This window comes from Sander lucioperca, chromosome 2 (assembly GCF_008315115.2).
Source record: "Sander lucioperca isolate FBNREF2018 chromosome 2, SLUC_FBN_1.2, whole genome shotgun sequence".
In the NCBI taxonomy this organism is placed as follows: domain Eukaryota; kingdom Metazoa; phylum Chordata; class Actinopteri; order Perciformes; family Percidae; genus Sander; species Sander lucioperca.
In genome coordinates, this window is record NC_050174.1 from 2878670 (window position 1) to 2902651 (window position 23982).

General features: G+C 39.2%; 2 protein-coding genes across 4 annotated transcripts; both read right to left on the reverse strand.

Annotated features, from left to right (window-relative positions):
* Positions 1 to 25: 25 nt before the first annotated feature.
* Positions 26 to 23569, reverse strand: fbxo21 (F-box protein 21). 3 transcript variants are annotated; one of them, XR_004106014.2, is made up of 13 exons: positions 23302 to 23569; positions 22594 to 22729; positions 22215 to 22324; positions 21905 to 22026; positions 21575 to 21721; positions 20142 to 20278; positions 19900 to 20036; positions 18803 to 18982; positions 18475 to 18607; positions 18134 to 18324; positions 17876 to 18033; positions 893 to 1221; positions 26 to 860 (listed from the first exon to the last, which is right to left on the reverse strand). XR_004106014.2 is itself a non-coding variant. In XM_031305549.2 (12 exons), the coding sequence occupies exons 1-12, from the start codon at positions 23523 to 23525 to the stop codon at positions 980 to 982; spliced, it is 1917 nt and encodes a 638-aa protein (XP_031161409.2). In that variant the 5' UTR covers positions 23526 to 23569; the 3' UTR covers positions 26 to 979. The 3 variants fall into 3 exon arrangements, 2 of the variants coding, with proteins under 2 accessions (XP_031161409.2, XP_031161408.1); XM_031305549.2 differs by having other exon boundaries at positions 26 to 1221; XM_031305548.2 differs by lacking the exons at positions 26 to 860; positions 893 to 1221 and adding an exon at positions 15375 to 16561 and having other exon boundaries at positions 23302 to 23568.
* On the reverse strand, positions 4443 to 15180 carry LOC116054181 (calcineurin B homologous protein 3-like). Its single transcript, XM_031305552.2, has 8 exons — positions 15004 to 15180; positions 13321 to 13390; positions 12581 to 12661; positions 11496 to 11635; positions 7614 to 7675; positions 5433 to 5540; positions 5289 to 5336; positions 4443 to 5196 (listed from the first exon to the last, which is right to left on the reverse strand). The coding sequence occupies exons 1-8, from the start codon at positions 15059 to 15061 to the stop codon at positions 5104 to 5106; spliced, it is 660 nt and encodes a 219-aa protein (XP_031161412.1). The 5' UTR covers positions 15062 to 15180; the 3' UTR covers positions 4443 to 5103.
* Positions 23570 to 23982: the final 413 nt, after the last annotated feature.

Sequence of the window (23982 nt, forward strand, 5' to 3'; positions counted from 1 at the left end):
ATAAATCAGAGAGAAGCTAGAAAAAAAAACTTGAACCGCTTTATTTTTTTGTAGTTTCCTCAAAGCTCAGTGTCATTTCTGTTTCAAGTCAGTGGTGTCCATACTGATTCTTCTTTTGTTTTTCCATTAACACCTCAACAACATTGATGAGTCATGACATCCTACATGTTTGACTTGTAAATATACAGGGAAACAAACAAGGTGATCTACAAATTTGAAAGTTAAACTTTCGTTAAGTGCATGAAAGTGATAAAAGATGGGGAATTAAAAGTAGAAGTTCATTTACAAAGTATCTTCTTTATAGTCTTTTGTGTGGCACTGTAACTTAGGGCTTGGACTAAATGCTGGGGGCTTATATTTGACTGGTGTTGGGTGCAGGGAGCTCTGGGTAAAGGAGCATTCCTTGGTTCTAGGTAGAAGAAGATTTACAGTACCTGGGATACCCATCCTGAACTTACTCATCCACTTAACTGTGTACTTCAAGTCTACATCCCTTTTCCTCAAGGTGTCTACTTTGGCGCTATTTTGGGTTTCCATGCCTCTTTCCTTTTTCTTCGTGACTGGATTTGAGGATCTTGTATCCTGGATAATGACCCTAAACTAGGCCATATCCCTTTATAGTCTTTGTTTTCACTGTAGACTGTAGTATTTAGATGCGGGGATCAAAACAGTATATACAATGTTTCAAGACTTTGTGGTCTCTTTTAACACTTTTCCAGACATGGAAATGTTCAAATAAATATTTCCATTCCTGCACGGTAACCTGAATGTGGTATAAAACTATTGTGAATCATTTCTTGTTACACCAAATCCTCAGTTTCTGAAAATACTGTATACTGGCTGTAAACCTCTCCATTACACATGTCCTGGTCTTGAGTATGTGCAACAAAGCAACAGCTATAAGTGGATTGTAAATTGAGAATGGGTGACCAGTAATTGGTTAGCCCCATTCAGCAGGTAGTTGGACACAGCAACTTTGCTACATGGGCATGGCTCGGTGGTTGTTTTGGTCTGTGGCAAGAGCCTGGTCCTGGTTCCCAGTACCAGGTGTCAGTCTGTGGTAAAGCTCCTGCACTGTACACAACGTTTCAACCATGTCCTTTGGGTATCGTGTCTGCAGTTCTTCGTTGGCAAAATAGTGGGTGTCGGCAAACTCTGAGAAGTAACGTCCCACCTCTGGGTGGCCGATCTCCAGGGGGGCCGAGTGGGGCTCCAGGTTCTCTGAGGAACAACAATGGAAAATTGTGACATTCTGATAATTTACATAAAAGGTAACCTACATTGTATAAAAAAGTTCAAGTGGAGGTGAAGTATCCATACAAAACAGTCCCCACCATTACTAATATACATACTAACCAGATAAACTAAATATTTTGATATGAGAGTTATCAAGAAAATGTCAATTGTAATTTATTTTGTCATCACAGCTTCATGTCTTCTCACTTCCTGCAAAGCAGATAGGATAGCAGATGAGAGCACAGGGACTGATCAATACAAATTCCCTTCAGGGTTTGTAGAGAACAGTGTGTGTGTGTGTGTGTGTGTGTGTGTGTGTGTGTGTGAATGTTGAGGTGGTGAAGAAGGCAAAGATAACATATACAACAATACAAGCTGTGTAGCAGCAGCATCATCAGCAGACTGAACAGCAGAGTGAGCAGGTAAGCACAACGGAACATATGAGCGAGCCTATTAGGGAGGAGCTTTCTGTGGGGAAAAGGTATAAGTCACAAAGAAGGGTGATGTAAAATACTACTGACTAATGCATTATTAATAGTCAATACTTCTGGATCAACATATACGTATATGTATCCTATCACCTATCATGTCCAAAAAGGGACCTACCAATGTGCAAGTACAGATAGGCATTCATTTTTATTCCACCTGGAGTTAGAATATATTAAGCTTAATTTCCCCATGTAGTAGTTTGTCTACATGCTTGTATGAGAACTTGAGTAGGACATTGTTTGTGGCGCTGACTTCCTCTCATCTTATCAACTAGCAGTTTCCTTTTTATGTGTTTTCAGTAGATAACATGACAGATGACATCAGTTGGTTATATGTTCCAATTATATACCATTCCTGCTAATTAAATTAAAGAGACAGTAATTATTTGACATGAAGTTGAGCTGCTGCATTGATAGCGTACATTACATTTGAAATGTTCTCCCAAATAACCAGCAAATACTATGTGCACAAAGTATGCTTGCACCATTAGAGTGGTAGTTCAACAGAGAAGGAATGCGGTGCTACATATTCATGTGACCCTCCTCTTGTGTTTCATGATGAGGCCGACCGAATACTGGACCTCCAGGTGTTCAGAAACACTGCGCTTCTTCACCTCAGGTGTAACAGGATGCTTCTTGTGCTGGATGTGCTCCAGCGTGTGCTGTACGAGGTAACCCACTGCCCCGTGCTGGGAGGGATCCAATGCCTGAATGTTCTGTAGGATGTCTAGCACCTTGGACAGAGGAAAAACATCAATGGACAATGCGGTTAGGTGAAATTCTATGGGCTATATGGTAAGTGCTTCAAACTGAATAATAGTGAACACTTTATGAAATGAATTATATTAGAAAGCATTAGAAAACAACATCAGGTTGTGTGTCCTGACCTTTTCTGGCCAGATGCCCAGGTGGAAGTAGAGGCGTGCCTGCAGCAGCAGGTACTGCACATTATCTGGGTTAATAGTGAGGTAGAGGTCCAGAGAGTCTCTCAGCAGCTGGTAGGATTTCTCATTGCCCTCCCTGAAAGAAACCACACAGTGCAGGTAAAGTCAATTACATATATTTATTCTAGCAACCATTAATTGCATTACAATTATTTATTCCGTTTTTAGACAACATTCAATCCTCATCAATCCTCCACCAAGTCATCTCTCCTGCAGAAGAGATTCAGCAGTGTCAGTCAGGTGTTCAGTTTCTCTTACTCTCTTTTACCGATGTTAAGCAGGTTTCCCACCATCCTGAGCAGCACCTCGGTGGTAACTGTAGTAATCTGCCGTCACCTGGTGGCCAATGAGGTACTCGCACTCCTTGGCTGTCAGCTGTTTGCCTTTACCAAAGGCATCAATGTAGACATAGTCATAGATGTCCTCTCTCCTGCAGGGACAAAGTAATACTAGTAATATATCTAAGAAGGTAGATACATTTCACAGACATCCATCACAAATTGTGTCTTAACAATCAATAAACCACCAATCTGTACAAAAACCAAAGTGACATCCTTAGTCACTGGTCATGGCCAATACATACTGCAGCACTCCACCTGTAAAACCACTAATTGTCGTATTTGTGTTACTCTTTCTACTCTTTATGCTAAGCGGACTGTAGCTTCAAATCTACCGTGCAGGCATGAGAGTGGTATCAATCTTCTCACCTTACTCTTGGCAAGATAACAAATAAGTGTATTTCCTAAAATGTTGAACATTCCTTTAAAAGGTAATCTATAATTGCTATTGTCAAAGTAATTATATTACCTTATTATTACAAACAGGATTGTGGTTAAGATGACCGGAAGTCTGTCTCATGCTAGTTGTCATTAATTTGACTCTTTTCTAAATTAAATTAGGACCACTATGTCCCAGACAACCTGCCGCTCCTCTCAGTTGTGTTTCTTTAATTTAGGCCTGCAAAGCAGCATGTAACCATCAAAAGGCGCACATGCAACAAACGCCAGGATTTTTAAATAATCCCACGTCTATTGATAAAGCTGATTTTGCTCTTCAGCAGATATGTCAGTGGTTTAAACTTCAGAAGGATCCACCTCTGCTTGATGTCTTACTCAAGCATCCAGTTTAAACAATTTTTCAAAAAGCAAAACAAGTGCTATCTCTGTTGTTGATCATTGTAAATGTTTTTATCCTTCAGACACCGGGGAGTCATCTGCCATTACGACTTCTCCGAGGACGCGTTGTCACAGGATCACATCCTGCCCATCTGCAGGTCCGACTACATTGAGTCATCCGGCTACAACTACAACATCGGCCTGGCGGTGCCTTACGACAGGCTGGCTGGCTCCCATCCATCCCACTGACACGCAGTTTTCCAAACTGCAACTGGACAACAGAAACTTTTACCCTCGATCAGTTTCATTCTCCAGACTGTATCCTTTTAATAATTAGCAGTTTCCTTTTATCATCCTCGTCAAATCAAGCTTCTTGGAAATGTAAGATTTCAATGTACATTATCTGTAACATTGTTGGGATTTGTAAATTACAATGTTGAATTCAGCTGCAGAGATGTTGCACAGGATCACATCCTTGGAAACAAATACTGTCAAATTTATGAATTTTTTATTGTTTGGATTTGTCTGGATTTGATTCAGTGCCGCTGTGCAACATTACAGCAATAAAATAAAATGGCATATTCTACCTCATTTACTAAATTAGATAATTGTTGGTACATTTGTTATTTGTTTCTATTCAAATAAATCATACACATGCATTGGTTTTATCATCGGTCTTTAATTGATTTCTTTCATTAATACAATTCAGTACAAAATCAGTAATAATTTATCTCAGGGAAAGGGTTAGATTTACTCGGCAGCGGTCAAAATTAGTAGATTTTCAAAGGCAGTGGTTGGTTACACAGAATCTCACAGGCACATAAATTAAACCTGTAAGTATTGTGGAGCTGCAGAGGAATGGTATGTGCCTGCAGTCTCACTCTTTGGATGCCAGAGCAGCCCTGAGCATGACTGACTTTATCTAACACGTGAACCTTTTCACTAAAGTTCAAAGCACTCTTCACATTACATGCTGGTTAGATGAAGTTTTGGAGAATAGCTGGAGAGGTAGTGTGTTAGTTTAAAACCTGATAAAAATGAATAGGAGTGTGGCAAAAGATGGGAAACACATTTTTATATCAAATATGTGACACTTACTACTTGTAGGATCACACTGCTTTAAAATTGAATAAACAAGACTTCCACCATATTGTCAGTCTAATTTGTATAAAAATCTTACATGGTAATAGGTCTATAATTATTTTCCTCCACCCAAAAATATATTAGTGTTCATCAAGTGTTTGGCTGTATTGCATTTAAGGACTGGAGAGGCTCTGTTAAAAACTGCAGCAACATAAACATTTCTTTACAAGAACAACTTCAAGAGGTTGATTTCCCACAACGCAGTGTTGGTGTCTCTACATCCAAAAAGCGAATGTACATCCTGGTCTCCATTTCAAGCCCTTTTAAAATCTGTGGGCAGATAATAAAATGCCGTCATAAGTAAGTCATATTTCTTTTGATCAGGTTGACTATAACATTTTATTTAAAAAAAAAATGCAAACCTGTTCAAAATGCTCAAACGTAATTCCTTCATAGAAATCATCTGGGTCCTGAAATGATAAAGAAACAATGAATGTGTTGCTTTGCTGCAGATATGCGACTGTGAGAATGTATTGTAACAGTTCAGATCTGGTGAGATCCATTACCATGTGGGGCACATTTGTGCTCGCCACTTCCAACATGGCGGCATCTGCTATCGCCTTGGCAGCTTCCTGCCCAATGTCTCCACTCTTTGACAGAAGCTCCTCTACTACCTTGGATGAGAACAACGTTGTTAGTCTTTAAACCCTCATGAGGCAAATTTGGAGGTTGACACTTCCAAATGACAGTAAGAGGAAAGGCTTTTATGACATACTATACTAAGGCTTTTATTTTGACTTTTTGTTTTATAATGTTTTTTGTATTGATGGCAAACTACTATGACTTTGTGGCATACTGTATTATAACATTGACATTTTTATGGCATAATATACTATGATCATAGTATAGTATGTCATAAAAATGTCATAGGATAGGATGTCATAAAGCAATATAATATGCTATAACAATGTCATAACAAATGTTATAGTATGTCATTACAATGTCATAAAAAAATAATATAGTAGGTGAAAAAAGTCATCAAAAGGTCATATTATAGAATGTCATTAAAAGTCATAAAAGTCATTAAAAATGCAAATGTCTTGTTTGTCATACAAATGACAAACAAGTGTGTCATAAAACGTCATAATACAGTATGTCATTAAAAGGTCATAGTACGTCCTTAAAATGTCATAAACAAGTTATAACATAGCATGTCTTAAAATGCTTTTTAAAAAAAAGTACAAAAATAAATAAAAGTCATATTATTGTACATGGCAAGTGCGGCCCACATGCCAATGGCGGCCCTCAGAAACATTTTGTCAGCTCCTAAACGTGTCAGGAAATGCATGCATTATATTTTAATCATAGCGATTTCAGTGGACAGCTCGGCCGTTTAATATAAAAGTTAAATGGAAAAGATATTTTGTTTTGTGTGCACTTTTCTTGCGAGACTCTCAATCTGGCTCCCTAAATAGGCATGCCATCAAAACTTTGATAATCTCTGATCTGGGAATTCTGTTTCAGAATGCTTTAAAATGGTCAGTTCAGCTGTTTCTAAAAACTTCTCCAGGGGACTTCTCCTACGTGTATCCTATCATCTCTCGTTTTTTTTTTTTTTTTATTAACTTATCTTTTGAATAATTTCTGCTCTATTGCTACATTGTCCTTCAATTAGAAAATAAACTTCAACTTAAGGAAGCAAAATGCTCTTTTTTGCCCTAAAATACAACCTCACCTGGACTTCAGTTTGAAGCAAACTACTTACCAAGATTCCTTAATTTCACTACCATAATGCAAGTCCAATTTAATTGATGTAAACATTTAGATAACAACAAAACATAAAACCTGTCAAAGTGTTATTGTATTTGTATTGCTAGCTGACTGCTAGTATATCTAGAACATTTAAAACTACTGCACCGCAATGATCCAGCCACACAGGTGTTTTTACCATTTTTGCTGATTATACCTCTGCTCATGACTGTATGGGGGAGTAAAAACAGCATTATTCATTCTCGTGTTACATAACTTCGTTGCACTCATTCGGGTGGGACAACTTGAACCTACTAATTTTGAAAATACATGGAGTTTTGTGACGACATGTCATTTCCAGAATAGCTCCACCATACTTCAACCTGAGCAATATAATCAGTCAGAAAAACAGTAAATTCATGGCTGTACAGGGCCTTTAAAACACATTGCTGAAAGTAAATACAGTTCATGTGCACTAAATGTTTAATTTTAAATCCTTCTCTTTTTTTCATCATGAGATCCAGTTTAGTTTAGATGGAATAAATGGTCAGGTCTGGCTGTGATGCATGAAAGAAAAATGGTTTGTGGAATTTAAATATGATGTGAATACATTTTTTTTTTAATTCAACAAAGTTTTAATCAAACTGCCTTTTCCAGGTTTAAAGTGAACTTCCACACCCACGTTTGCTTCGATTTACTTTCATTTTGAGAACTGTACCGGGGGGCAGCAGGGGTTTATTTGAGCTCAATATGTGGAGTCTAAATTGAAAGCAGTGGATGGGACACTATTTACCATTAATTCCAGACTAATAAATAATGTACATTTCCATACACCCTTAATCTCAGTTTTATATGATTAAATGAATGTATGTCCCATACTACATTACAAAAGTGAATTTATTGAAAATAGATGCATTTTTTGGAGACAACTTGTATTGTAAAAATGCTCGTAAACATGCAAGCCTAAGACAAAGGCTGGCATGGTTAGGTTATCTTACCTTCCTGTACTCGACCAGAGTGATGGTGCCATCATTGCCTGTGTCATGCATGTTGAACAGGACTGGGAAGACAGAATGGAAGAATTTAGAAGTTAGTCTGATTTCTAAGGAACTTTCCATCATCAAGTCAGAGAAGACAGGATCTCAGTAACAGACTGGAGGAAGTTGTGATTAGAGGCATGTTTGAAGATGCAGAGATAAGAAAGTAGAATAACTAAGCAGGTCCCCTTAAGGCCACATCAGAAACACCACTGCTAAACGTATAAAGAATCACACTGAGGCAACGAAAGCCCTTTAAAATGCCAGTATTTTCATTACCAGTGACATTTACAAGATTCAGTCCCATGACAATACTTCATGTCCTGGGGCACTAACAAGGAAAGACACCAATTTACTTCCTTCAGCAATGTTCAACGACATTTTGACTGTGCTGCCGATGTTATTTCTGAACATCAGTTGAATGGCAATGTTGATGCAAATTGACCCCTGAGGTAGACATTTATCATTGTGACAGCAAGGAGAGCTGTGTTGATTTACAGTCACCCCCCCACAAAAAATCAAATCTGTGGGAAAGACATTCGATTACACTTTACTTGAAGGTATTTACATAAGAGTGACATGACACTGTCATGAACGTGTCATAAACATTATACACAAGTCATAAATGTTTATGACATAATGCTTCTGTCATTAATGCAAAACCGAGTTTACCTTGTCATAGTTGAGTAACGACAGTTTGGTGGGTAAATAGGACATACATAGAACCTCAAAATCTCATTGACACCTCTTTCCTCTGCAAATCTCACAATTTGAAACTGCCTCTGAAAACGGGCGAATCCCAACGAAGCTAATAGTTGACGTCAACTCGGTGGCTGTACCTTATTTGGCTCTAGTCTGTACCTTTGTTACGCCCCACAATTTACATAGCTACAGACTACTGGTCTGAGACCAGCTGGTCTTCTGAATGTAGGTCAAGTAGATGTCAGACACTAGTTTAGCTGCGAGCTTTGCACTTCCAGGGGAATTAAAAAGAAGAAAGTTTGGAAGTTTTTCAAGGATATTGAAAATGAACCACGGTCGTAAATGCAGTGTTCCAGGCTGTACAGAGAATGCTAATACTTTTCACATTTCATTGCGAGCTGCCGCCGGTCGTGCTGCTCCAGGTAAGCGGTAGTTAGTGATTAAGTTACCCCAGAAAAGATGAGTGTGTGCTGGGTACAGAGCACCATGCTGCCGGTCGTGGAGCTCCGTCAGGTCAGCGGTAGTTGGTGGTCTAGTTACTGGGTAACTGCGAGTGTGGCAGGCATGTTCTCTGATATTAATACATTAATGAGTACATGAATACATTAGTGAGTGAGTGAGTGAGTGAGTGAGTGAGTGAGAGAGAGAGAGAGAGAAAGAAAGAAAGAGAGTTGTTGTATACCCTATTAGGAGAACTTAAGGAACAGTGTGAAATACCCTATATAATCATTCTATCACCCCTTTAAGTTTCATTCGGTTTTTGTCATGACAAGTTAGGGTTAGGGTTAGGGTGAGAGTTAGGGTTAGGGTTCATGTGTTATGACACGTTCATGACAGTGTCATGTCACTCTTATGTAGATACCTTCAAGCAAAGTGTTACCGGCACTCTGACACAACAGGTGCCAACCGGGAAACACAATTTAGATAAATGGTTTGTGTGAAGCAAAGCAGCACCGGCCATGATCAGTCTTCGATACTGTAGCAGACCAACACGGTTGTGTCATCTGCTAATGATTTCTTTTATCAAAACCCTTGTACTTTGGGATTTTGTGGTCTTTTTTCCAGAAAAAAAAAAAAAAAAAAAGTGCTGGCAGTGAGATCACCCTGCTGCACACCAGGGCAAACCATTTAAACCATTATGAAATGTTTACTGTATAAAACAATTTACATAATTACAAAACAAAAATGTCATACCATGGAGAACACACTGCTTTTGTGTTCTTTTCTTAAATCACACAAAAACGTTGTAAGAGTACAGCCCAAATAAGCCTACCTTCTTTTCCCCCCTGACACTAATTGTCTTGAGCAGTGCAAAACAACAGACTGAGTAGGAAAAAAAGGAAATACTAGAGTAAAAACATTTTTGGCAGTGGAAGAAATATTCAGATCCTTTACTTATAGGTTTAGATGAAATTGTTTCTTTGGTATAAACTCATAGGCTGAAATGGAATTTAAAGAAATTAATCTAGTACAAGTTCCCCTAAATTGTGTACAGTACATGTACTTAGTCACTTTCCCCAATATATTTTTTAGACACATCAAATATCTGCACAACAAATAAAATACAGAAATATAAAATATATAATTTTTTTGATCTCATGCATTGGTTACACTTTACTTGAAGGTATCTACGTAAGAGTGACATGACACTGTCATGAACGTGTCATAAACATTATAAACAAGTCATAAATGTTTATAACATAACGCTTCTGTCATTAAGTGTCATTCGGTTTTTGTCATGACAAGTTAGGGTTAGAGTTAGGGTTTATGTGTCATGACAGTGTCATGTCACTCTTATGTAGATACCTTCAAGTAAAGTGTTACCCATGCATTACTGGCTAAACAAGGACAGCTACCATAGAGTAGTACCACAGAAGGTTTTAGTGATCTAAAACATTGACACTAAAACACAGTTTTTGGTAACAGCCCATTAGAACCATACAAGGCTTATTTTGAAATTGCATGATGTTATTTTTAGTCATAATATTTCTAAAGAACAAACACAAAGACAATTAAGCAATAGATAATTCCTCCCTCAGACGACTACAATCCAACCCGCTACAGATATTTTGCACGTTGAGAAATGGCTGTGGCTACAACTAGAGACACACCCCACTATTCACTAATTACTCAGCTAAGTAGCTATTATGCATGCCAGACTTACCTGCTTGGATGCCGCAAGGCAGAAATTGGCACTAATCCCCCTAATCTTCCCCTCCTGCCACCTGCACTTAGCCCGGTCCACTCCGCACATTTTATTTGCCTCCTGTGTCCTTCATGTACAGCTAAGCACACTATCATATGGGTTTGTTAAAGTAGTCCCAACTGCATAACTTGAAACAAAGGGATTTTAACTTGTTTGAATATCATCTAAAGTCTTTTATTGGGCAAGAGTCATCTGAGGACATACCCAAATTATATCTTACTTAAAACACCACAGACAATGGCCTCATTCTGTGTCAGTAAATCTGCTTTAATTTGAGTAAAAGAATGGGTTCAGGAATGTGTACAATATCAGTTCAGTATCTACTGAAATAAGCCTAGAGTGGGCATCAATTTTTACCAGAGCCTTCTACACGGCAAGGCCTCCTGTCGAGAAATGTACGTAGGGCCCCTAGTATTTCAATTATTGATCAAAATATATGATGACACCCCAATTACTAAATCCTGAAATACCTCCTGGAATAGATCAAACCTATTATAATCTAATGGAATAATGATAACCGAGGCTGAATTTGGGTCCCGACTCGGTGGCTACAAACGATCTTATTCCATTTGTGACAGTTGGGGTTGTAAAGCTGCTGTACTGGCACTGTTCACAGCCAAACCATTAATACCTACAAGCCTCTCAATGTGATAGCTGACATGCAGTGAAAGATCTGGTGCTCACACATGCAGCTACGCCTCACCACACTCCTTGTGGCATGGTCGGTAGTGATGAAAATAAGTTATTGACATCACCGATTTGTTATACACTGTACACTGAATGTTGCACTCTCTTCCTGGTATTTTGTTATTGAGACACACACAGGGAAACACAGGAGAGAAGGCTTTGGTCCTAGACTAACAGCTGATAATCTTTATCTACAAGTATATCTGCTTGTATCTAATACTGTTATTAAAAAGTAAGCAGTGTCTTACAGCGAAGCTTCTCTTTTCTCATAGCTTCCTTCTCCTCCTCTGTTGTCTTCAAGGATGGAGGGCGGAAGTGGGACATGACCATGAGGAACTGCTCGAAGCCAATCTCCTCGCAGGAGCCCACCTCATCCTGATGCTGGTTCCTGCATCACAGAGAGAAGAAACCAAAGTTTAGCCATTATGAATTCAAATTCAATCTGGCTTTTTTCAACTACCAATAGCAGCATTTTCTCAAGTTGTAAATAGACCAATTCAATGCAGATGATCACAAGTGTTCTGGTTTTGCAAGAATTTCTTGAATTTGCCCGATGAAACATCTTGTTAATGCATTTTGTTATGTAGTGTGCACATGCCTTGTGTTAGTGGTTGTTTCCTTTAGTTAATGGATGGATTACATATTTTGTTTTCACAAACTACACCGCATTTCTCTTGGAGAAAGACTAAAAGCTACATTATCAGCCATCTATATGCAATAGAGGTATTTTCTACTGCTCATGTTTAAATGACATTGTCATCATTTGACTAAATAAACAGAAGTAAAGCACTAAACACTCAAGAGTTTGATTAAACTAGACTAAACATTCCTGGGGTTAATGCACCTAAAAAAAACTCTGAATTTAAAACTGTCCATCCACCAGTTAGCTCATCAATTGACCTGGCAAGAAAGGTAATGAGCATATTTTTCGAAATGTCAAACTGTACAAATTAGGATTTAATTGAATAAAGAAATCATAATTGAACACACAAAAAACATAAAAGAGAATTCCATTGCTACTTTTACAGCTTGTGTTTACACAGCTGTGGACAGGAAGAAACCTACATCATATCTAGAGCTGATAAAAGAGCCGATATCTTAGATTTCAAATTTAAAAAGTAAGTTGAGAAATGTCATTGCTTGGACAAACTGGCCTTTGATCATTTTATATGTCAGAAAATGTTTACTTTTCACAGATCATATAATAGGGTTTGGTTTTGAAAGTGCTTTGAATGTATTCAAAAAAATGATGATAGTAGTAAGAATATATCAGTTCACATGGCCATCAGCCATAGGGTGGACACAGAGTGGGGTGGAATTTGGCTGTACTCACCTTTTATCGAAGAATGCTTCAATAATTTGCTTTTTGATTGGGTTGTTGTCAAGGGATGGTATGCTGTCCAAGTGTTTTCTACTGCAGTGCGACAAGAGAAAGTCCATCATGATAAAAAAATTAGAAAACATACTTTAGTGCAGCATGCTGCAACAACTGACTATTATTTATGGGAAGTAACCTGAACAGTAACTGTCTGAGGGTTAACTGTCTGAAGAAATATCTGCTATGGACAACATTTATTCCCCCTCTCTTTTTAAAGTGAAGTATCTTGTCATCCATTACTACTGACATGCCACTTTGGCAGTTTTGTGCGTTTATACATTAATGACTGTGTGTTTATAGTACTGTACATGTCAGCTCTGCATGCCTGATGCATCGACATATTGTATTTGAGTAATGTTTCTGTGTTTGCATTAGTTAAGCCTGTGTGTGTGAACAGGAACCTGCTGGAAACCAGTTTTTAAACTGAGTCAGGCCCATTTTAAACTCTAAGTTAATGTTACTTTTTATTCCTTTCCTGTTTAATAAATGAAAAATGAAAATGAAATTAAAATATGTTGCTTATTTGCTTCTGTGCCAGAAAATTCCCACAATCCATCACTTTAGCAACCATGCAGGTGGTATTTCATCTTTAGTGGTGACTGCAAAAGATGAATGGTTTCCATTTAAACCAAATGCAGCTGACTAGCAGGGCTTTGCCACATGTGCAGGTTTAAAAAACAACAACAAACGTTTACCTTATTGTCTCTTCATTATCACTCAGCCGCTGGAATCTTTTGTGAAGGTTTTCAATCTGCTCCAGTGAAACTGAAAGAAGCAAACACCAACAGAAAGTATGTCAACAATACACCCATAATTATTCCATACCCATCAACAAGCGCCCTGCATTTCTTCAATTGTTTTTTAACACCATCCAACATGATAAGAAACAATAGATTATTTGGTTACACTTTACTTGAAGTATCTACATAAGAGTGACATGACACTGTCATGAACGTGTCATAAACATTATACACAAGTCATAAATGTTTATGACATAACGCTTCTGTCATTAAGTGCCATTTGTTTTTTGTCATGACAAGTTAGGGTTAGGGTTCATGTGTCATGACAGTGTCAAGTCACTCTTACGTAGATACTTTCAAGTAAAGTGTTACTGATTATTCTTATTGAATGGTTTTTGATTTTCTATTAAATTGTAATATAGTGGATTATGATTAAACAGTGAGATATTTACTTAAACTGGCGTGCAGCTCTACTATCAGTTTAATGGAAAAGCAAACAAACCGTGTTCCACTGGGATTGTCTTTTCATGACATTTCAAATAGTTCCTTGACACACCATAATCTGGCTCTGCCTGTACCCATATCAAGATAGGTTTGGCGTTTTCAATTGTTTCGGTAAACACTTGCTAATTTTGACCTTTTGTCCCTCCCCTTTCCCCGAGGCTGCTCAGTGAATTGTGTGCAGTATCAACTGTAGCTGCTTAGTATGGGGTGCAGAATATGCAGAGACAGACTACAGCCTCATGCAGAAACAAGTCTGTTACATGTGCAGGATCAACACACAATTACTTACAATAACATGGACCAATTAGGCAAATATAAAAGAACACAACAACAGAATATGTGGCTTGTGCTCTACCAATATGCATATTAGTGTCATTGTCAAGGACATACAAATCCCCCACTGAGTCCAGAGAGAAATGGGTTAAAGCCCCACCTTGAGGAAATGAAGGTGATAAAATAGTTCAAATTCTCAACCAACCATACTGTTTCAAAAAAGGTTGGGCTCAGTGTGTGATTCAAACCCTGTTCCTTGTACTCAAACTCTGCATGCACAAGTTTCACATCAAGATCCTGCCCCTTCCCAACATATATCTACACACTTCTGCTTCTCTGTCTGCTTTTTGTTTCATTCGTTGAACTTTGCCTTCCTCATACGGGAGGAAGAGTGGCTTTAGGACAACAAACAAGGTGTTCAAATTAACCCATAGCACTGCATGCAAAGTAAAGAATTATCAACGCACATAAATGCAGATACAAAAATAGTAAAAAGCTAAATAGTTAAATCGGAGTGGATTGTTTGTGTAGTTTACTGAAAATGTCGCTGCGTTCCAGTTTATGGTTTATTACTAAAAACCGGCGCTAAATAAATTGTTACATTTAAAACGACATCACTGCATTAAGGTGTATTTGTTCAATTGTTGGCATTTCACATAGCTTAATGATCTGGTAAGAGGATCAGGTTTCAATGTGTTCTGTCATCTGTATCATCTTTCAGTTCCTTGACGACCGCCAACCCACTTTGGCACCTTTAAACTGAACGATTTAATAACAACGCCGTAGGCTTCACTGGATCAGCAGGTAGCCTATATGGTTTCTAGAAAAAAAGGAGTTCCTAATGGGTTTTTTCCTACTTACATCCAGTTTTATCCGTCAGATCCTGGTAATGCTCGGTGCGCGTCTGCAAAGCTCCCATCTCTGTTGCTCCTCGGGTGCGTCAGGGCGCATAATCTGGTTCGACTAGCTCAACTTGCTCAACTTTTCTGTGCTGCCGCTGATTTATCGCGATGCTTTCGGCGGGTCAGTGCAACTATAGGCTACTGCTGGCGTCCTGGAAACATCTGGCGTCCTCAAGGTCCTAAATCCATGCATCCTGTGGATAAATGACCTGCTGTCTTCCGGTTTCTCTTCAGTTTTCTGCAGTAAATCGTGATTAGTGTTGGGCATTACATTAGTTAAGAAATGCTCAACTTAGCTCAGTAAAATAAACCAGAGAGAAGCTAGAAAAAAAAACTTGAACCGCTTTATTTTTTTGTAGTTTCCTCAAAGCTCAGTGTCATTTTTGTTTCAAGTCAGTGGTGTCCATATTGATTCTTCTTTTGTTTTTCCATTAACACCTCAACAACATTGATGAGTCATGACATCCTACATGTTTGACTTGTAAATATACAGGGAAACAAACAAGGTGATCTACAAATTTGAAAGTTAAACTTTCGTTAAGTGCATGAAAGTGATAAAAGATGGGGAATTAAAAGTAGAAGTTCATTTACAAAGTATCTTCTTTATAGTCTTTTGTGTGGCACTGTAACTTAGGGCTTGGACTAAATGCTGGGGGCTTATATTTGACTGGTGTTGGGTGCAGGGAGCTCTGGGTAAAGGAGCATTCCTTGGTTCTAGGTAGAAGAAGATTTACAGTACCTGGGATACCCATCCTGAACTTACTCATCCACTTAACTGTGTACTTCAAGTCTACATCCCTTTTCCTCAAGGTGTCTACTTTGGCGCTATTTTGGGTTTCCATGCCTCTTTCCTTTTTCTTCGTGACTGGATTTGAGGATCTTGTATCCTGGATAATGACCCTAAACTAGGCCATATCCCTTTATAGTCTTTGTTTTCACTGTAGACTGTAGTATTTAGATGCGGGGATCAAAACAGTATATACAATGTTTCAAGACTTTGTGGTCTCTTTTAACACTTTTCCAGACATGGAAATGTTCAAATAAATATTTCCATTCCTGCACGGTAACCTGAATGTGGTATAAAACTATTGTGAATCATTTCTTGTTACACCAAATCCTCAGTTTCTGAAAATACTGTATACTGGCTGTAAACCTCTCCATTACACATGTCAATATTGGCAACAAAGCAACAGCTATAAGTGGATTGTAAATTGAGAATGGGTGACCAGTAATTGGTTAGCCCCATTCAGCAGGTAGTTGGACACAGCAACTTTGCTACATGGGCATGGCTCGGTGGTTGTTTTGGTCTGTGGCAAGAGCCTGGTCCTGGTTCCCAGTACCAGGTGTCAGTCTGTGGTAAAGCTCCTGCACTGTACACAACGTTTCAACCATGTCCTCTGGGTATCGTGTCTGCAGTTCTTCGTTGGCAAAATAGTGGGTGTCGGCAAACTCCGAGAAGTAACGTCCCACCTCTGGGTGGCCGATCTCCAGGGGGGCCGAGTGGGGCTCCAGGTTCTCTGAGGAACAACAATGGAAAATTGTGACATTCTGATAATTTACATAAAAGGTAACCTACATTGTATAAAAAAGTTCAAGTGGAGGTGAAGTATCCATACAAAACAGTCCCCACCATTACTAATATACATACTAACCAGATAAACTAAATATTTTGATATGAGAGTTATCAAGAAAATGTCAATTGTAATTTATTTTGTCATCACAGCTTCATGTCTTCTCACTTCCTGCAAAGCAGATAGGATAGCAGATGAGAGCACAGGGACTGATCAATACAAATTCCCTTCAGGGTTTGTAGAGAACAGTGTGTGTGTGTGAATGTTGAGGTGGTGAAGAAGGCAAAGATAACACATATACAACAATACAAGCTGTGTAGCAGCAGCATCATCAGCAGACTGAACAGCAGAGTGAGCAGGTAAGCACAACGGAACATATGAGCGAGCCTATTAGGGAGGAGCTTTCTGTGGGGAAAAGGTATAAGTCACAAAGAAGGGTGATGTAAAATACTACTGACTAATGCATTATTAATAGTCAATACTTCTGGATCAACATATACAGTATGAGCTTCACATAAACACTACTAATACGACATTAAGTATTAATATATTATGGGCTTTAATAAGTTAAGCGTGAAGTTTCTATCACCTATCATGTCCAAAAAAGGACCTACCAATTTGGAAGTACAGACAGGGATTCATTTTTACTCCACCTGGAGTTAGAATATATTAAGCTTAATTTCCCCATGTAGTAGTTTGTCTACATGCTTGTATGAGAACTTGAGTAGGACATTGTTTGTGGCGCTGACTTCCTCTCGTCTTATCAACTAGCAGTTTCCTTTTTATGTGTTTTCAGTAGATAACATGACAGATGACATCAGTTGGATATATGTTCCAATTATATACCATTCCTGCAAATGAAATTAAAGAGACGGTAATTATTTGACATGAAGTTGAGCTGCTGCATTGATAGCGTACATTACATTTGAAATGTTCTCCCAAATAACCAGCAAATACTATGTGCACAAAGTATGCTTGCACCATTAGAGTGGTAGTTCTCAGCATCTTTGGCCTCATAAATGCATTCTTGCTACGCCTTGTGATTTTAGCAAATCATGAATTTATCTTTCTGCATTTAGCCCTTCAGTTTGATTTATTAGTAGCAATGATACAGGTCTTCCCAAGAGCATTTATCAAACATACAGTATATACATATCTATGATGTATTTCCTTTTTTAATTTCATTATCACACAACCTGCAAACATATGTTCACCATGAGGATATTATTTTAACACCATACTGGTGTAAATGGTTCATACCCTGCGCTGCATAGCGACATGTTCCGTCCTGTACGAGGACGTTGTAGAACGGCTGGTTGGCCCCATTGGACAGCTGGTGGACCCTCATGGTGGTGATCCACTCCTGACTCATGGTGCACTTTGGGTCCCAGCCGTAGATCACACAGTTATATCCTGACCTGTCGGAATAGATGGAACAGGACAGACACACTATAAGAAAATTGCAAAGAGACGTGTTAACAGAGAAGGATTGCGGTGCTACATATTCATGTGACCCACCTTTTGTGTTTCATGATGAGGCCGACCGAATACTGGACCTCCAGGTGTTCAGAAACGCTGCGCTTCTTCACCTCAGGTGTAACAGGATGCTTCTTGTGCTGGATGTGCTCCAGCGTGTGCTGTACGAGGTAACCCACTGCCCCGTGCTGGGAGGGATCCAATGCCTGAATGTGCTGCAGGATGTCTAGCACCTTGGACAGAGGAAAAACATCAATGGACAATGCGGTTAGGTGAAATTCTATGGGCTATATGGTAAGTGCTTCAAACTGAATAATAGTGAACACTTTATGAATTGAATTATATTAGAAAGCATTAGAAAACATCAGGTTGTGTGTCCTGACCTTTTCTGGCCAGATGCCCAGGTGGAAGTAGAGGCGTGCCTGCAGCAGCAGGTACTGCACATTATCTGGGTTAATAGTGAGGTAGAGGTCCAGAGAGTCTCTCAGCAGCTGGTAGGATTTCTCATTGCCCTCCCTGAAAGAAACCACACAGTGCAGGTCAAGTAAAAATTACATCTATTTATTCTAGCAACCATTAACTGCGTTCAAATTATTTATTCCATTTTTAGACAACATTCCACAACATCCCATGCCTCATCGATCCTCCACCAAGCCATCTCTCCTGCAGAAGAGATTCAGCAGTGTCAGTCAGGTGTTCAGTTTCTCTTACCCTCTTTTACCGATGTTAAGCAGGTTTCCCACCATCCTGAGCAGCACCTCGGTGGTGCTGATGGCACTGTAGTAATCTGCCGTCACCTGGTGGCCAATGAGGTACTCACACTCCTTGGCTGTCAGCTGTTTGCCTTTACCAAAGGCATCAATGTAGACATAGTCATAGATGTCCTCACTCCTGCAGGGGCAAAATAATACTAGTAATACATCTAAGAAGGTAGATACATTTCACAGACATCCATCACAAATTGTATCTTAATAAATCAATAAACCATCAATGTATATAAGCAGTATTTCCAATATAGTGGACTGGAGCAAATTCTCAAAAGCATGGCAAGGTTTTATAAAAGACAGTAGTGATACAGTAAAAATCATGATTGCAGTGTGGAGTTTACTGCTGTGTAGTGTGTGTGTGCGTGTGTGTACTGTGTAGTGCAATCGTGCACTGCTTTGGAGTACATCCAATTCAAGTAAAACAGCACATTCAACTTGTCCACGGCAATACAAAGTAAAATCCAATATTCTCTAATCTACCATTTTACCAAAAAAAGAAAAAAAAAAAAAAAACACTCAAAATGTTGAAATTGTTTTTGTTTATGGCACCCAAAATCTACTATAAAACAAGATGGATTATGCTCCAAACATATTCTGGTTTCTTTTCATACACAAACATGACCACAATGGGAACCTGGGTTTGATAAGGATGGAAATTGACACGCAGAATCAGATTTAATGAAACCTAACCCAAACACAATCCTATGAGGGAGGAGCCAAGATATCAGTGCGGTTGCACTTGCTACAGATTGATAACAGGACACAATGCAATGTGTAATGACCGATGACAGCGCTTTCTCTATCTCTCTAGTTGTGTGGGAGACTAGGTCAGTGCATAGTTCTCTGATTATTACCAATTTATACAACTTTGAAGTTTTATACAAGTTTTAAATGTATCAAATGGATGTGAATAAAGGAAAACAGTCAAATGAGTTGAATGTGACTGAATGTGAATGTGTGTGTGTGTGAATGTCAGCTATACCCTTAAAACGTTTAGAGGAATTTGAAAGCTATTAAACATTCATTCATTTCAAACCGTACCCTCTTTGTTTTTGGCACCAGCGCAGAAGGAAGTGATTGGGAAAGTTGACCGGTTCCACCTGAACCCCCAAATTCCGGGCTAATGTCATGTAGAGGACAGAGAGGCTTATGGGAATACCTGTACGGCGTAGTAGCACCTAAAAAAAAGGCATAGTCAGTCAAATGAAAGTAAAAATATTCTAAAATTAAAATAGTTAAATTATTGAAAAGCTTGTTACTTAAAAAACACATCAAGGCTGTACCTGGTGGATGTACGAGTTGAGAGGGTTGTAGAAGTCAAACTCATTGCCTTTGTACTGAAGCTGCTCATACAATACAGAGTTTAGGGCACACACCACCTGCCTCTGGAGCTCTAAGTCCTCTACGACAAAACAGTCACCTAGGTCATAAACAAGAAATTAAACTTCATAAGAACTTTGGCTGAAAGGGAAAAAGATGGATCTTATCCAGCTGACATATTTGCCCAGATATACTGGTATTGATATTTAAAAAACAAAAACAAAAAAAACACTGTGTTACATCACCTTTCCTTTTAACAACACTCAAGCGTTTGGGAACTGAGGACACTAATTGTTGAAGCTTTCTAGGTGGAATTCTTCAGTCCAGGATCTCCGTTGTCGTATTTTGCGCTTCATACTGGCCACAAATTTTCAACGAAAGACAGGTCTGGACTGCACTCTTTTACTACGAAGCCACGCTGTTGTAAAAGAGTGCAGAATGTGGCTTGGCATTGTCTTGCTGAAATAAGCAGGTATGTCCCTGAAAAAGATGTTGCTTGGATGGCAGCATATGTTGCTCCAAAACCTGTATGTACCTTTCAGCATTAATGGTGCCTTCACATATGTGCAAGTTACCCATGCCATGGGCACTAACACACCCCCATACCATCACAGATGCTGGATTTTGAACTTTGTGCTGATAACAATCTGGATGGTCCTTGTCCTTTTTGGCCCGGAGGACATGACGTCCATGATTTCCAAAAACTATTTCAAATGTTGACTCATCAGACCACAGCACACTTTTCTAGTTTGTGTCAGTCCATCTCAGATGAGCTCAGGCCCAGAGAAGCCAGCGGCATTTCTGGGTGTTGTTGATATATGGCTTTCGCTTTGCATGGTAGAGTTTTAACTTGCACTTGTAGATGTAAAGACGAACTGTGTTAACTGACAATGGTTTTCCGAAGTGTTCCTGAGCCCACGTGGTAATATCCTTTACATAATGATGTCGGTTTTTAATGCAGTGCCGTCTGAGGGATCGAAGGTCACAGGTATTCAATGTTGGTTTTCAGCCTTGCCGCTTACGTACAGAGATTTCTCCATATTCTGAATCTTTTGATGATATTATGGACTGTAGATGATGAAATCCCTAAATTCTTTGCAATTGTACATTGAGAAATGTTGTTCTTAAACTATTGGACTATATGCTTATGTAGTTGTTCAAAGTGGTGAACCTCGCCCACATCCTTGCTTGTAAACGACTGAGTCTTGTGGGGATGCTCCTTTCAAAACAGGTGTTTTTTGAGCATTTCTCAACTTTCCCAGTCTTTTGTTGCCCCTGTCCCAGCTTCATTTGAATTGGAGTTTGTATTTTGGGAAAAAACTGAGGGAAAGGACATGAGAAAACAATAACAAAAACATAAGTTTTCATTTTGAGTTTTGCTAGTTTTAAAGCCCACCTTGAGTGATACGCAGGCTGGGGTGAGAGGGATTCTTGATTCTGAGCATCTTCTTCACTTTCTCTGCAATCTCATCCAGCTGGGCTGATATGTTGTTCAGTGTTATATCAGCCAGTGGGTTACAATACTGATCCACCAGTATAGCACCTAGAGAGGCAGACAAGACCAAGAGAGGGAATGCACAATGTAGTGCTTGCTTGCATCAACAAGACTAAAGAAACGCTGACGTCTGAAGCAGTTATATTAACACGAAATAACAAAGACATACATACATAGATGTCTAAGCTAAACAGAGCAACTTGAGTTGTTTGACATGTATTCATGCCTCACCCTCTAAAGCTGACTGCTGCTCTGCAGGCTGCTCCAGGAAGGTCTTCAAACTCCTCAGGATGTTCTGTTGTCTCAGGAAGTAAAGGATTTTCTTTGCATAGTACTTCAAGGTCAAGCTTTTCCTAATGATGGGCGCACAACGGAAGAGAGACACATTAATGGTGTAAAGGGCATGAGTATGCAACACAACAAGACCTTTCATAATCAGGATTAACAAGATCAACTCCCAAACCCATTCATGATTGCAAAATGCAGCCTGTGGTTAGAGGCAAGTGTTAAGGTTTTGCTGTGTGCACACCGTTGCTCTCACCTCTTGTCAGAGTTGAGTATGAAGAGGAGCTCATCTTCACAGAAGTGCTCTGGCATCCCAAGTGACTCGATCTCTGCAAAGCTGTCTCCCAGCACCTGGCCAACGCAGGGCTGAGATACAGATCTCTGGGTTAGTTTGGAACATAGAAAGCTTACATTTTCTTGGACAAACATGCGCCCACACACCGACCACACACACCCACAAAAGGCCTGCCAATTTACAGAGACAAATAATATTTGTTTAACTCAAATGGTGCATGTGTGAAGAATTTTTTCTTAAAACTTGACTATTGTTTACTTTATTTACATCTATTTAATGTACCTAAACAAGTCTACTGTAACAACATAATAATCATGATGATGCAGTCTTGATTACTTACGACTTCTGTGAAGAATCTCTTTGAGATTGATTCCACTGTCCCTCGTATTTGTATACCAACTCGATGGCGTGTTTTGTATTCTCTGAGCCAGTCACAGCACTCATTCTGACGGTAAAACCTCTGCAGTCTTGGCCATCTGTTGATGGAGGCAGTACAATTGTTATTTCAGTGACACTATTGGGCACGCTCAGAATATGTTTAGCAGCATATTGCCTGAAGCACTAAAGGCAATGTCTATGAAATCAGTTATCATCCTGCAGCAGACGTGGTTTTCTATTTGCCCATAGGAAAGCCATCAGGAGACTAACAACCTATAAATCAGGAGGCCTTTGACATTAGCTGCACTTTCCTGCAATTCACAGGCTGCTGCATGTAACATTCAAGGTCACACAAATTCACTTTCGGCAGTTCTGGATAATGGAGTATAACTTTCAACTTGTGAACTATTATAACGAATAAGATTTACAAGCTTCATAGTTGTCTGCAGAGTAGAAGCTTGCGACTGGCCTGGCGGGATGATGAATTTGGTGCATCAGCAAAACGTCAATGGCTGACAGCTGCCTTAGTCCGCAATGAAAGAACCCACCTTTAAGCAGACAATGGGCGATTTAGGGCTCTCAACAAGACACATAATAAAGGACAGGGAGATAGTGGTGAAAAGCCACCAAAGCCAAACCTCCAACGAAATACCACAATAAAACGTAGCACCTGAGTTTGTACTGGTGTCCCCAGACCTTCCCCCTTCCATGGCAGACGTCGTGTAGCCGCTTGCAGCAGCAGGAAACGTTACAAATGTCGAGATGTTTGAGGACAGGGAAGCAAAGGATGTGTTCGAGTAACTCGGTCGGCAGGTCGGTCAGTTTTTTAGTTTGATGGTCAGAAATAATCCAATTTAGACTTTGTTGCCCCTCTCCGGCTACAGACGTCGCCATCTTTACTGTTTACCCCGATTACCTCATTGCTCAGGCGCCGCCCATTTATGGCGCAGGGGGCATGGTTAGGGAGAAGCTATGCTACCTTCAGGCTCCTCGGATACGCTCATAGGGATAATCTTGATTTTTTGTTTTATATCATAACAGCATAAACTGAATTGACAAAGAAGATGTAGACCTACATTAAATTATTCAGCAGTCAAAAAAACCTGTAATTGTATGCTACTTGCCCAAACATATAAGATGCCCTCGGTCAGTGATAATTAGTTATATCTTCTACTTTACAAATGAGACAGTAATTCATTTTTTTTTACAAAGAACAACAAAATTGTAACATAGTGTGTAATAAAATATTTAGGTTTGCAAATTACTATTATTTTCATTATCAATTACCAATTATCAATTACTTTCTTTATAAATCATTTGGCTTCTAAGATGTCAGAAAATGACCATCACA

Excerpts from the sequence above, each read along its gene's own strand:
- LOC116054181 (XM_031305552.2), bottom strand. The coding sequence starts at position 15,061 with ATGGGAGCTTTGCAGACGCGCACCGAGCATTACCAGGATCTGACGGAT. Across the intron at positions 11,636-12,580 it reads GAAGCATTCTTCGATAAAAG|GAACCAGCATCAGGATGAGG; the intron begins GTGAGTACAGCC and ends TCTGTGATGCAG. Across the intron at positions 5,337-5,432 it reads GCACAAATGTGCCCCACATG|GACCCAGATGATTTCTATGA; the intron begins GTAATGGATCTC and ends TTATCATTTCAG.
- fbxo21 (XM_031305549.2), bottom strand. The coding sequence starts at position 23,525 with ATGGCGACGTCTGTAGCCGGAGAGGGGCAACAAAGTCTAAATTGGATT. Across the intron at positions 22,027-22,214 it reads ATACTCAACTCTGACAAGAG|GAAAAGCTTGACCTTGAAGT; the intron begins GTGAGAGCAACG and ends GCCCATCATTAG. Across the intron at positions 18,608-18,802 it reads CTTAACATCGGTAAAAGAGG|GGAGGGCAATGAGAAATCCT; the intron begins GTAAGAGAAACT and ends GGTTTCTTTCAG.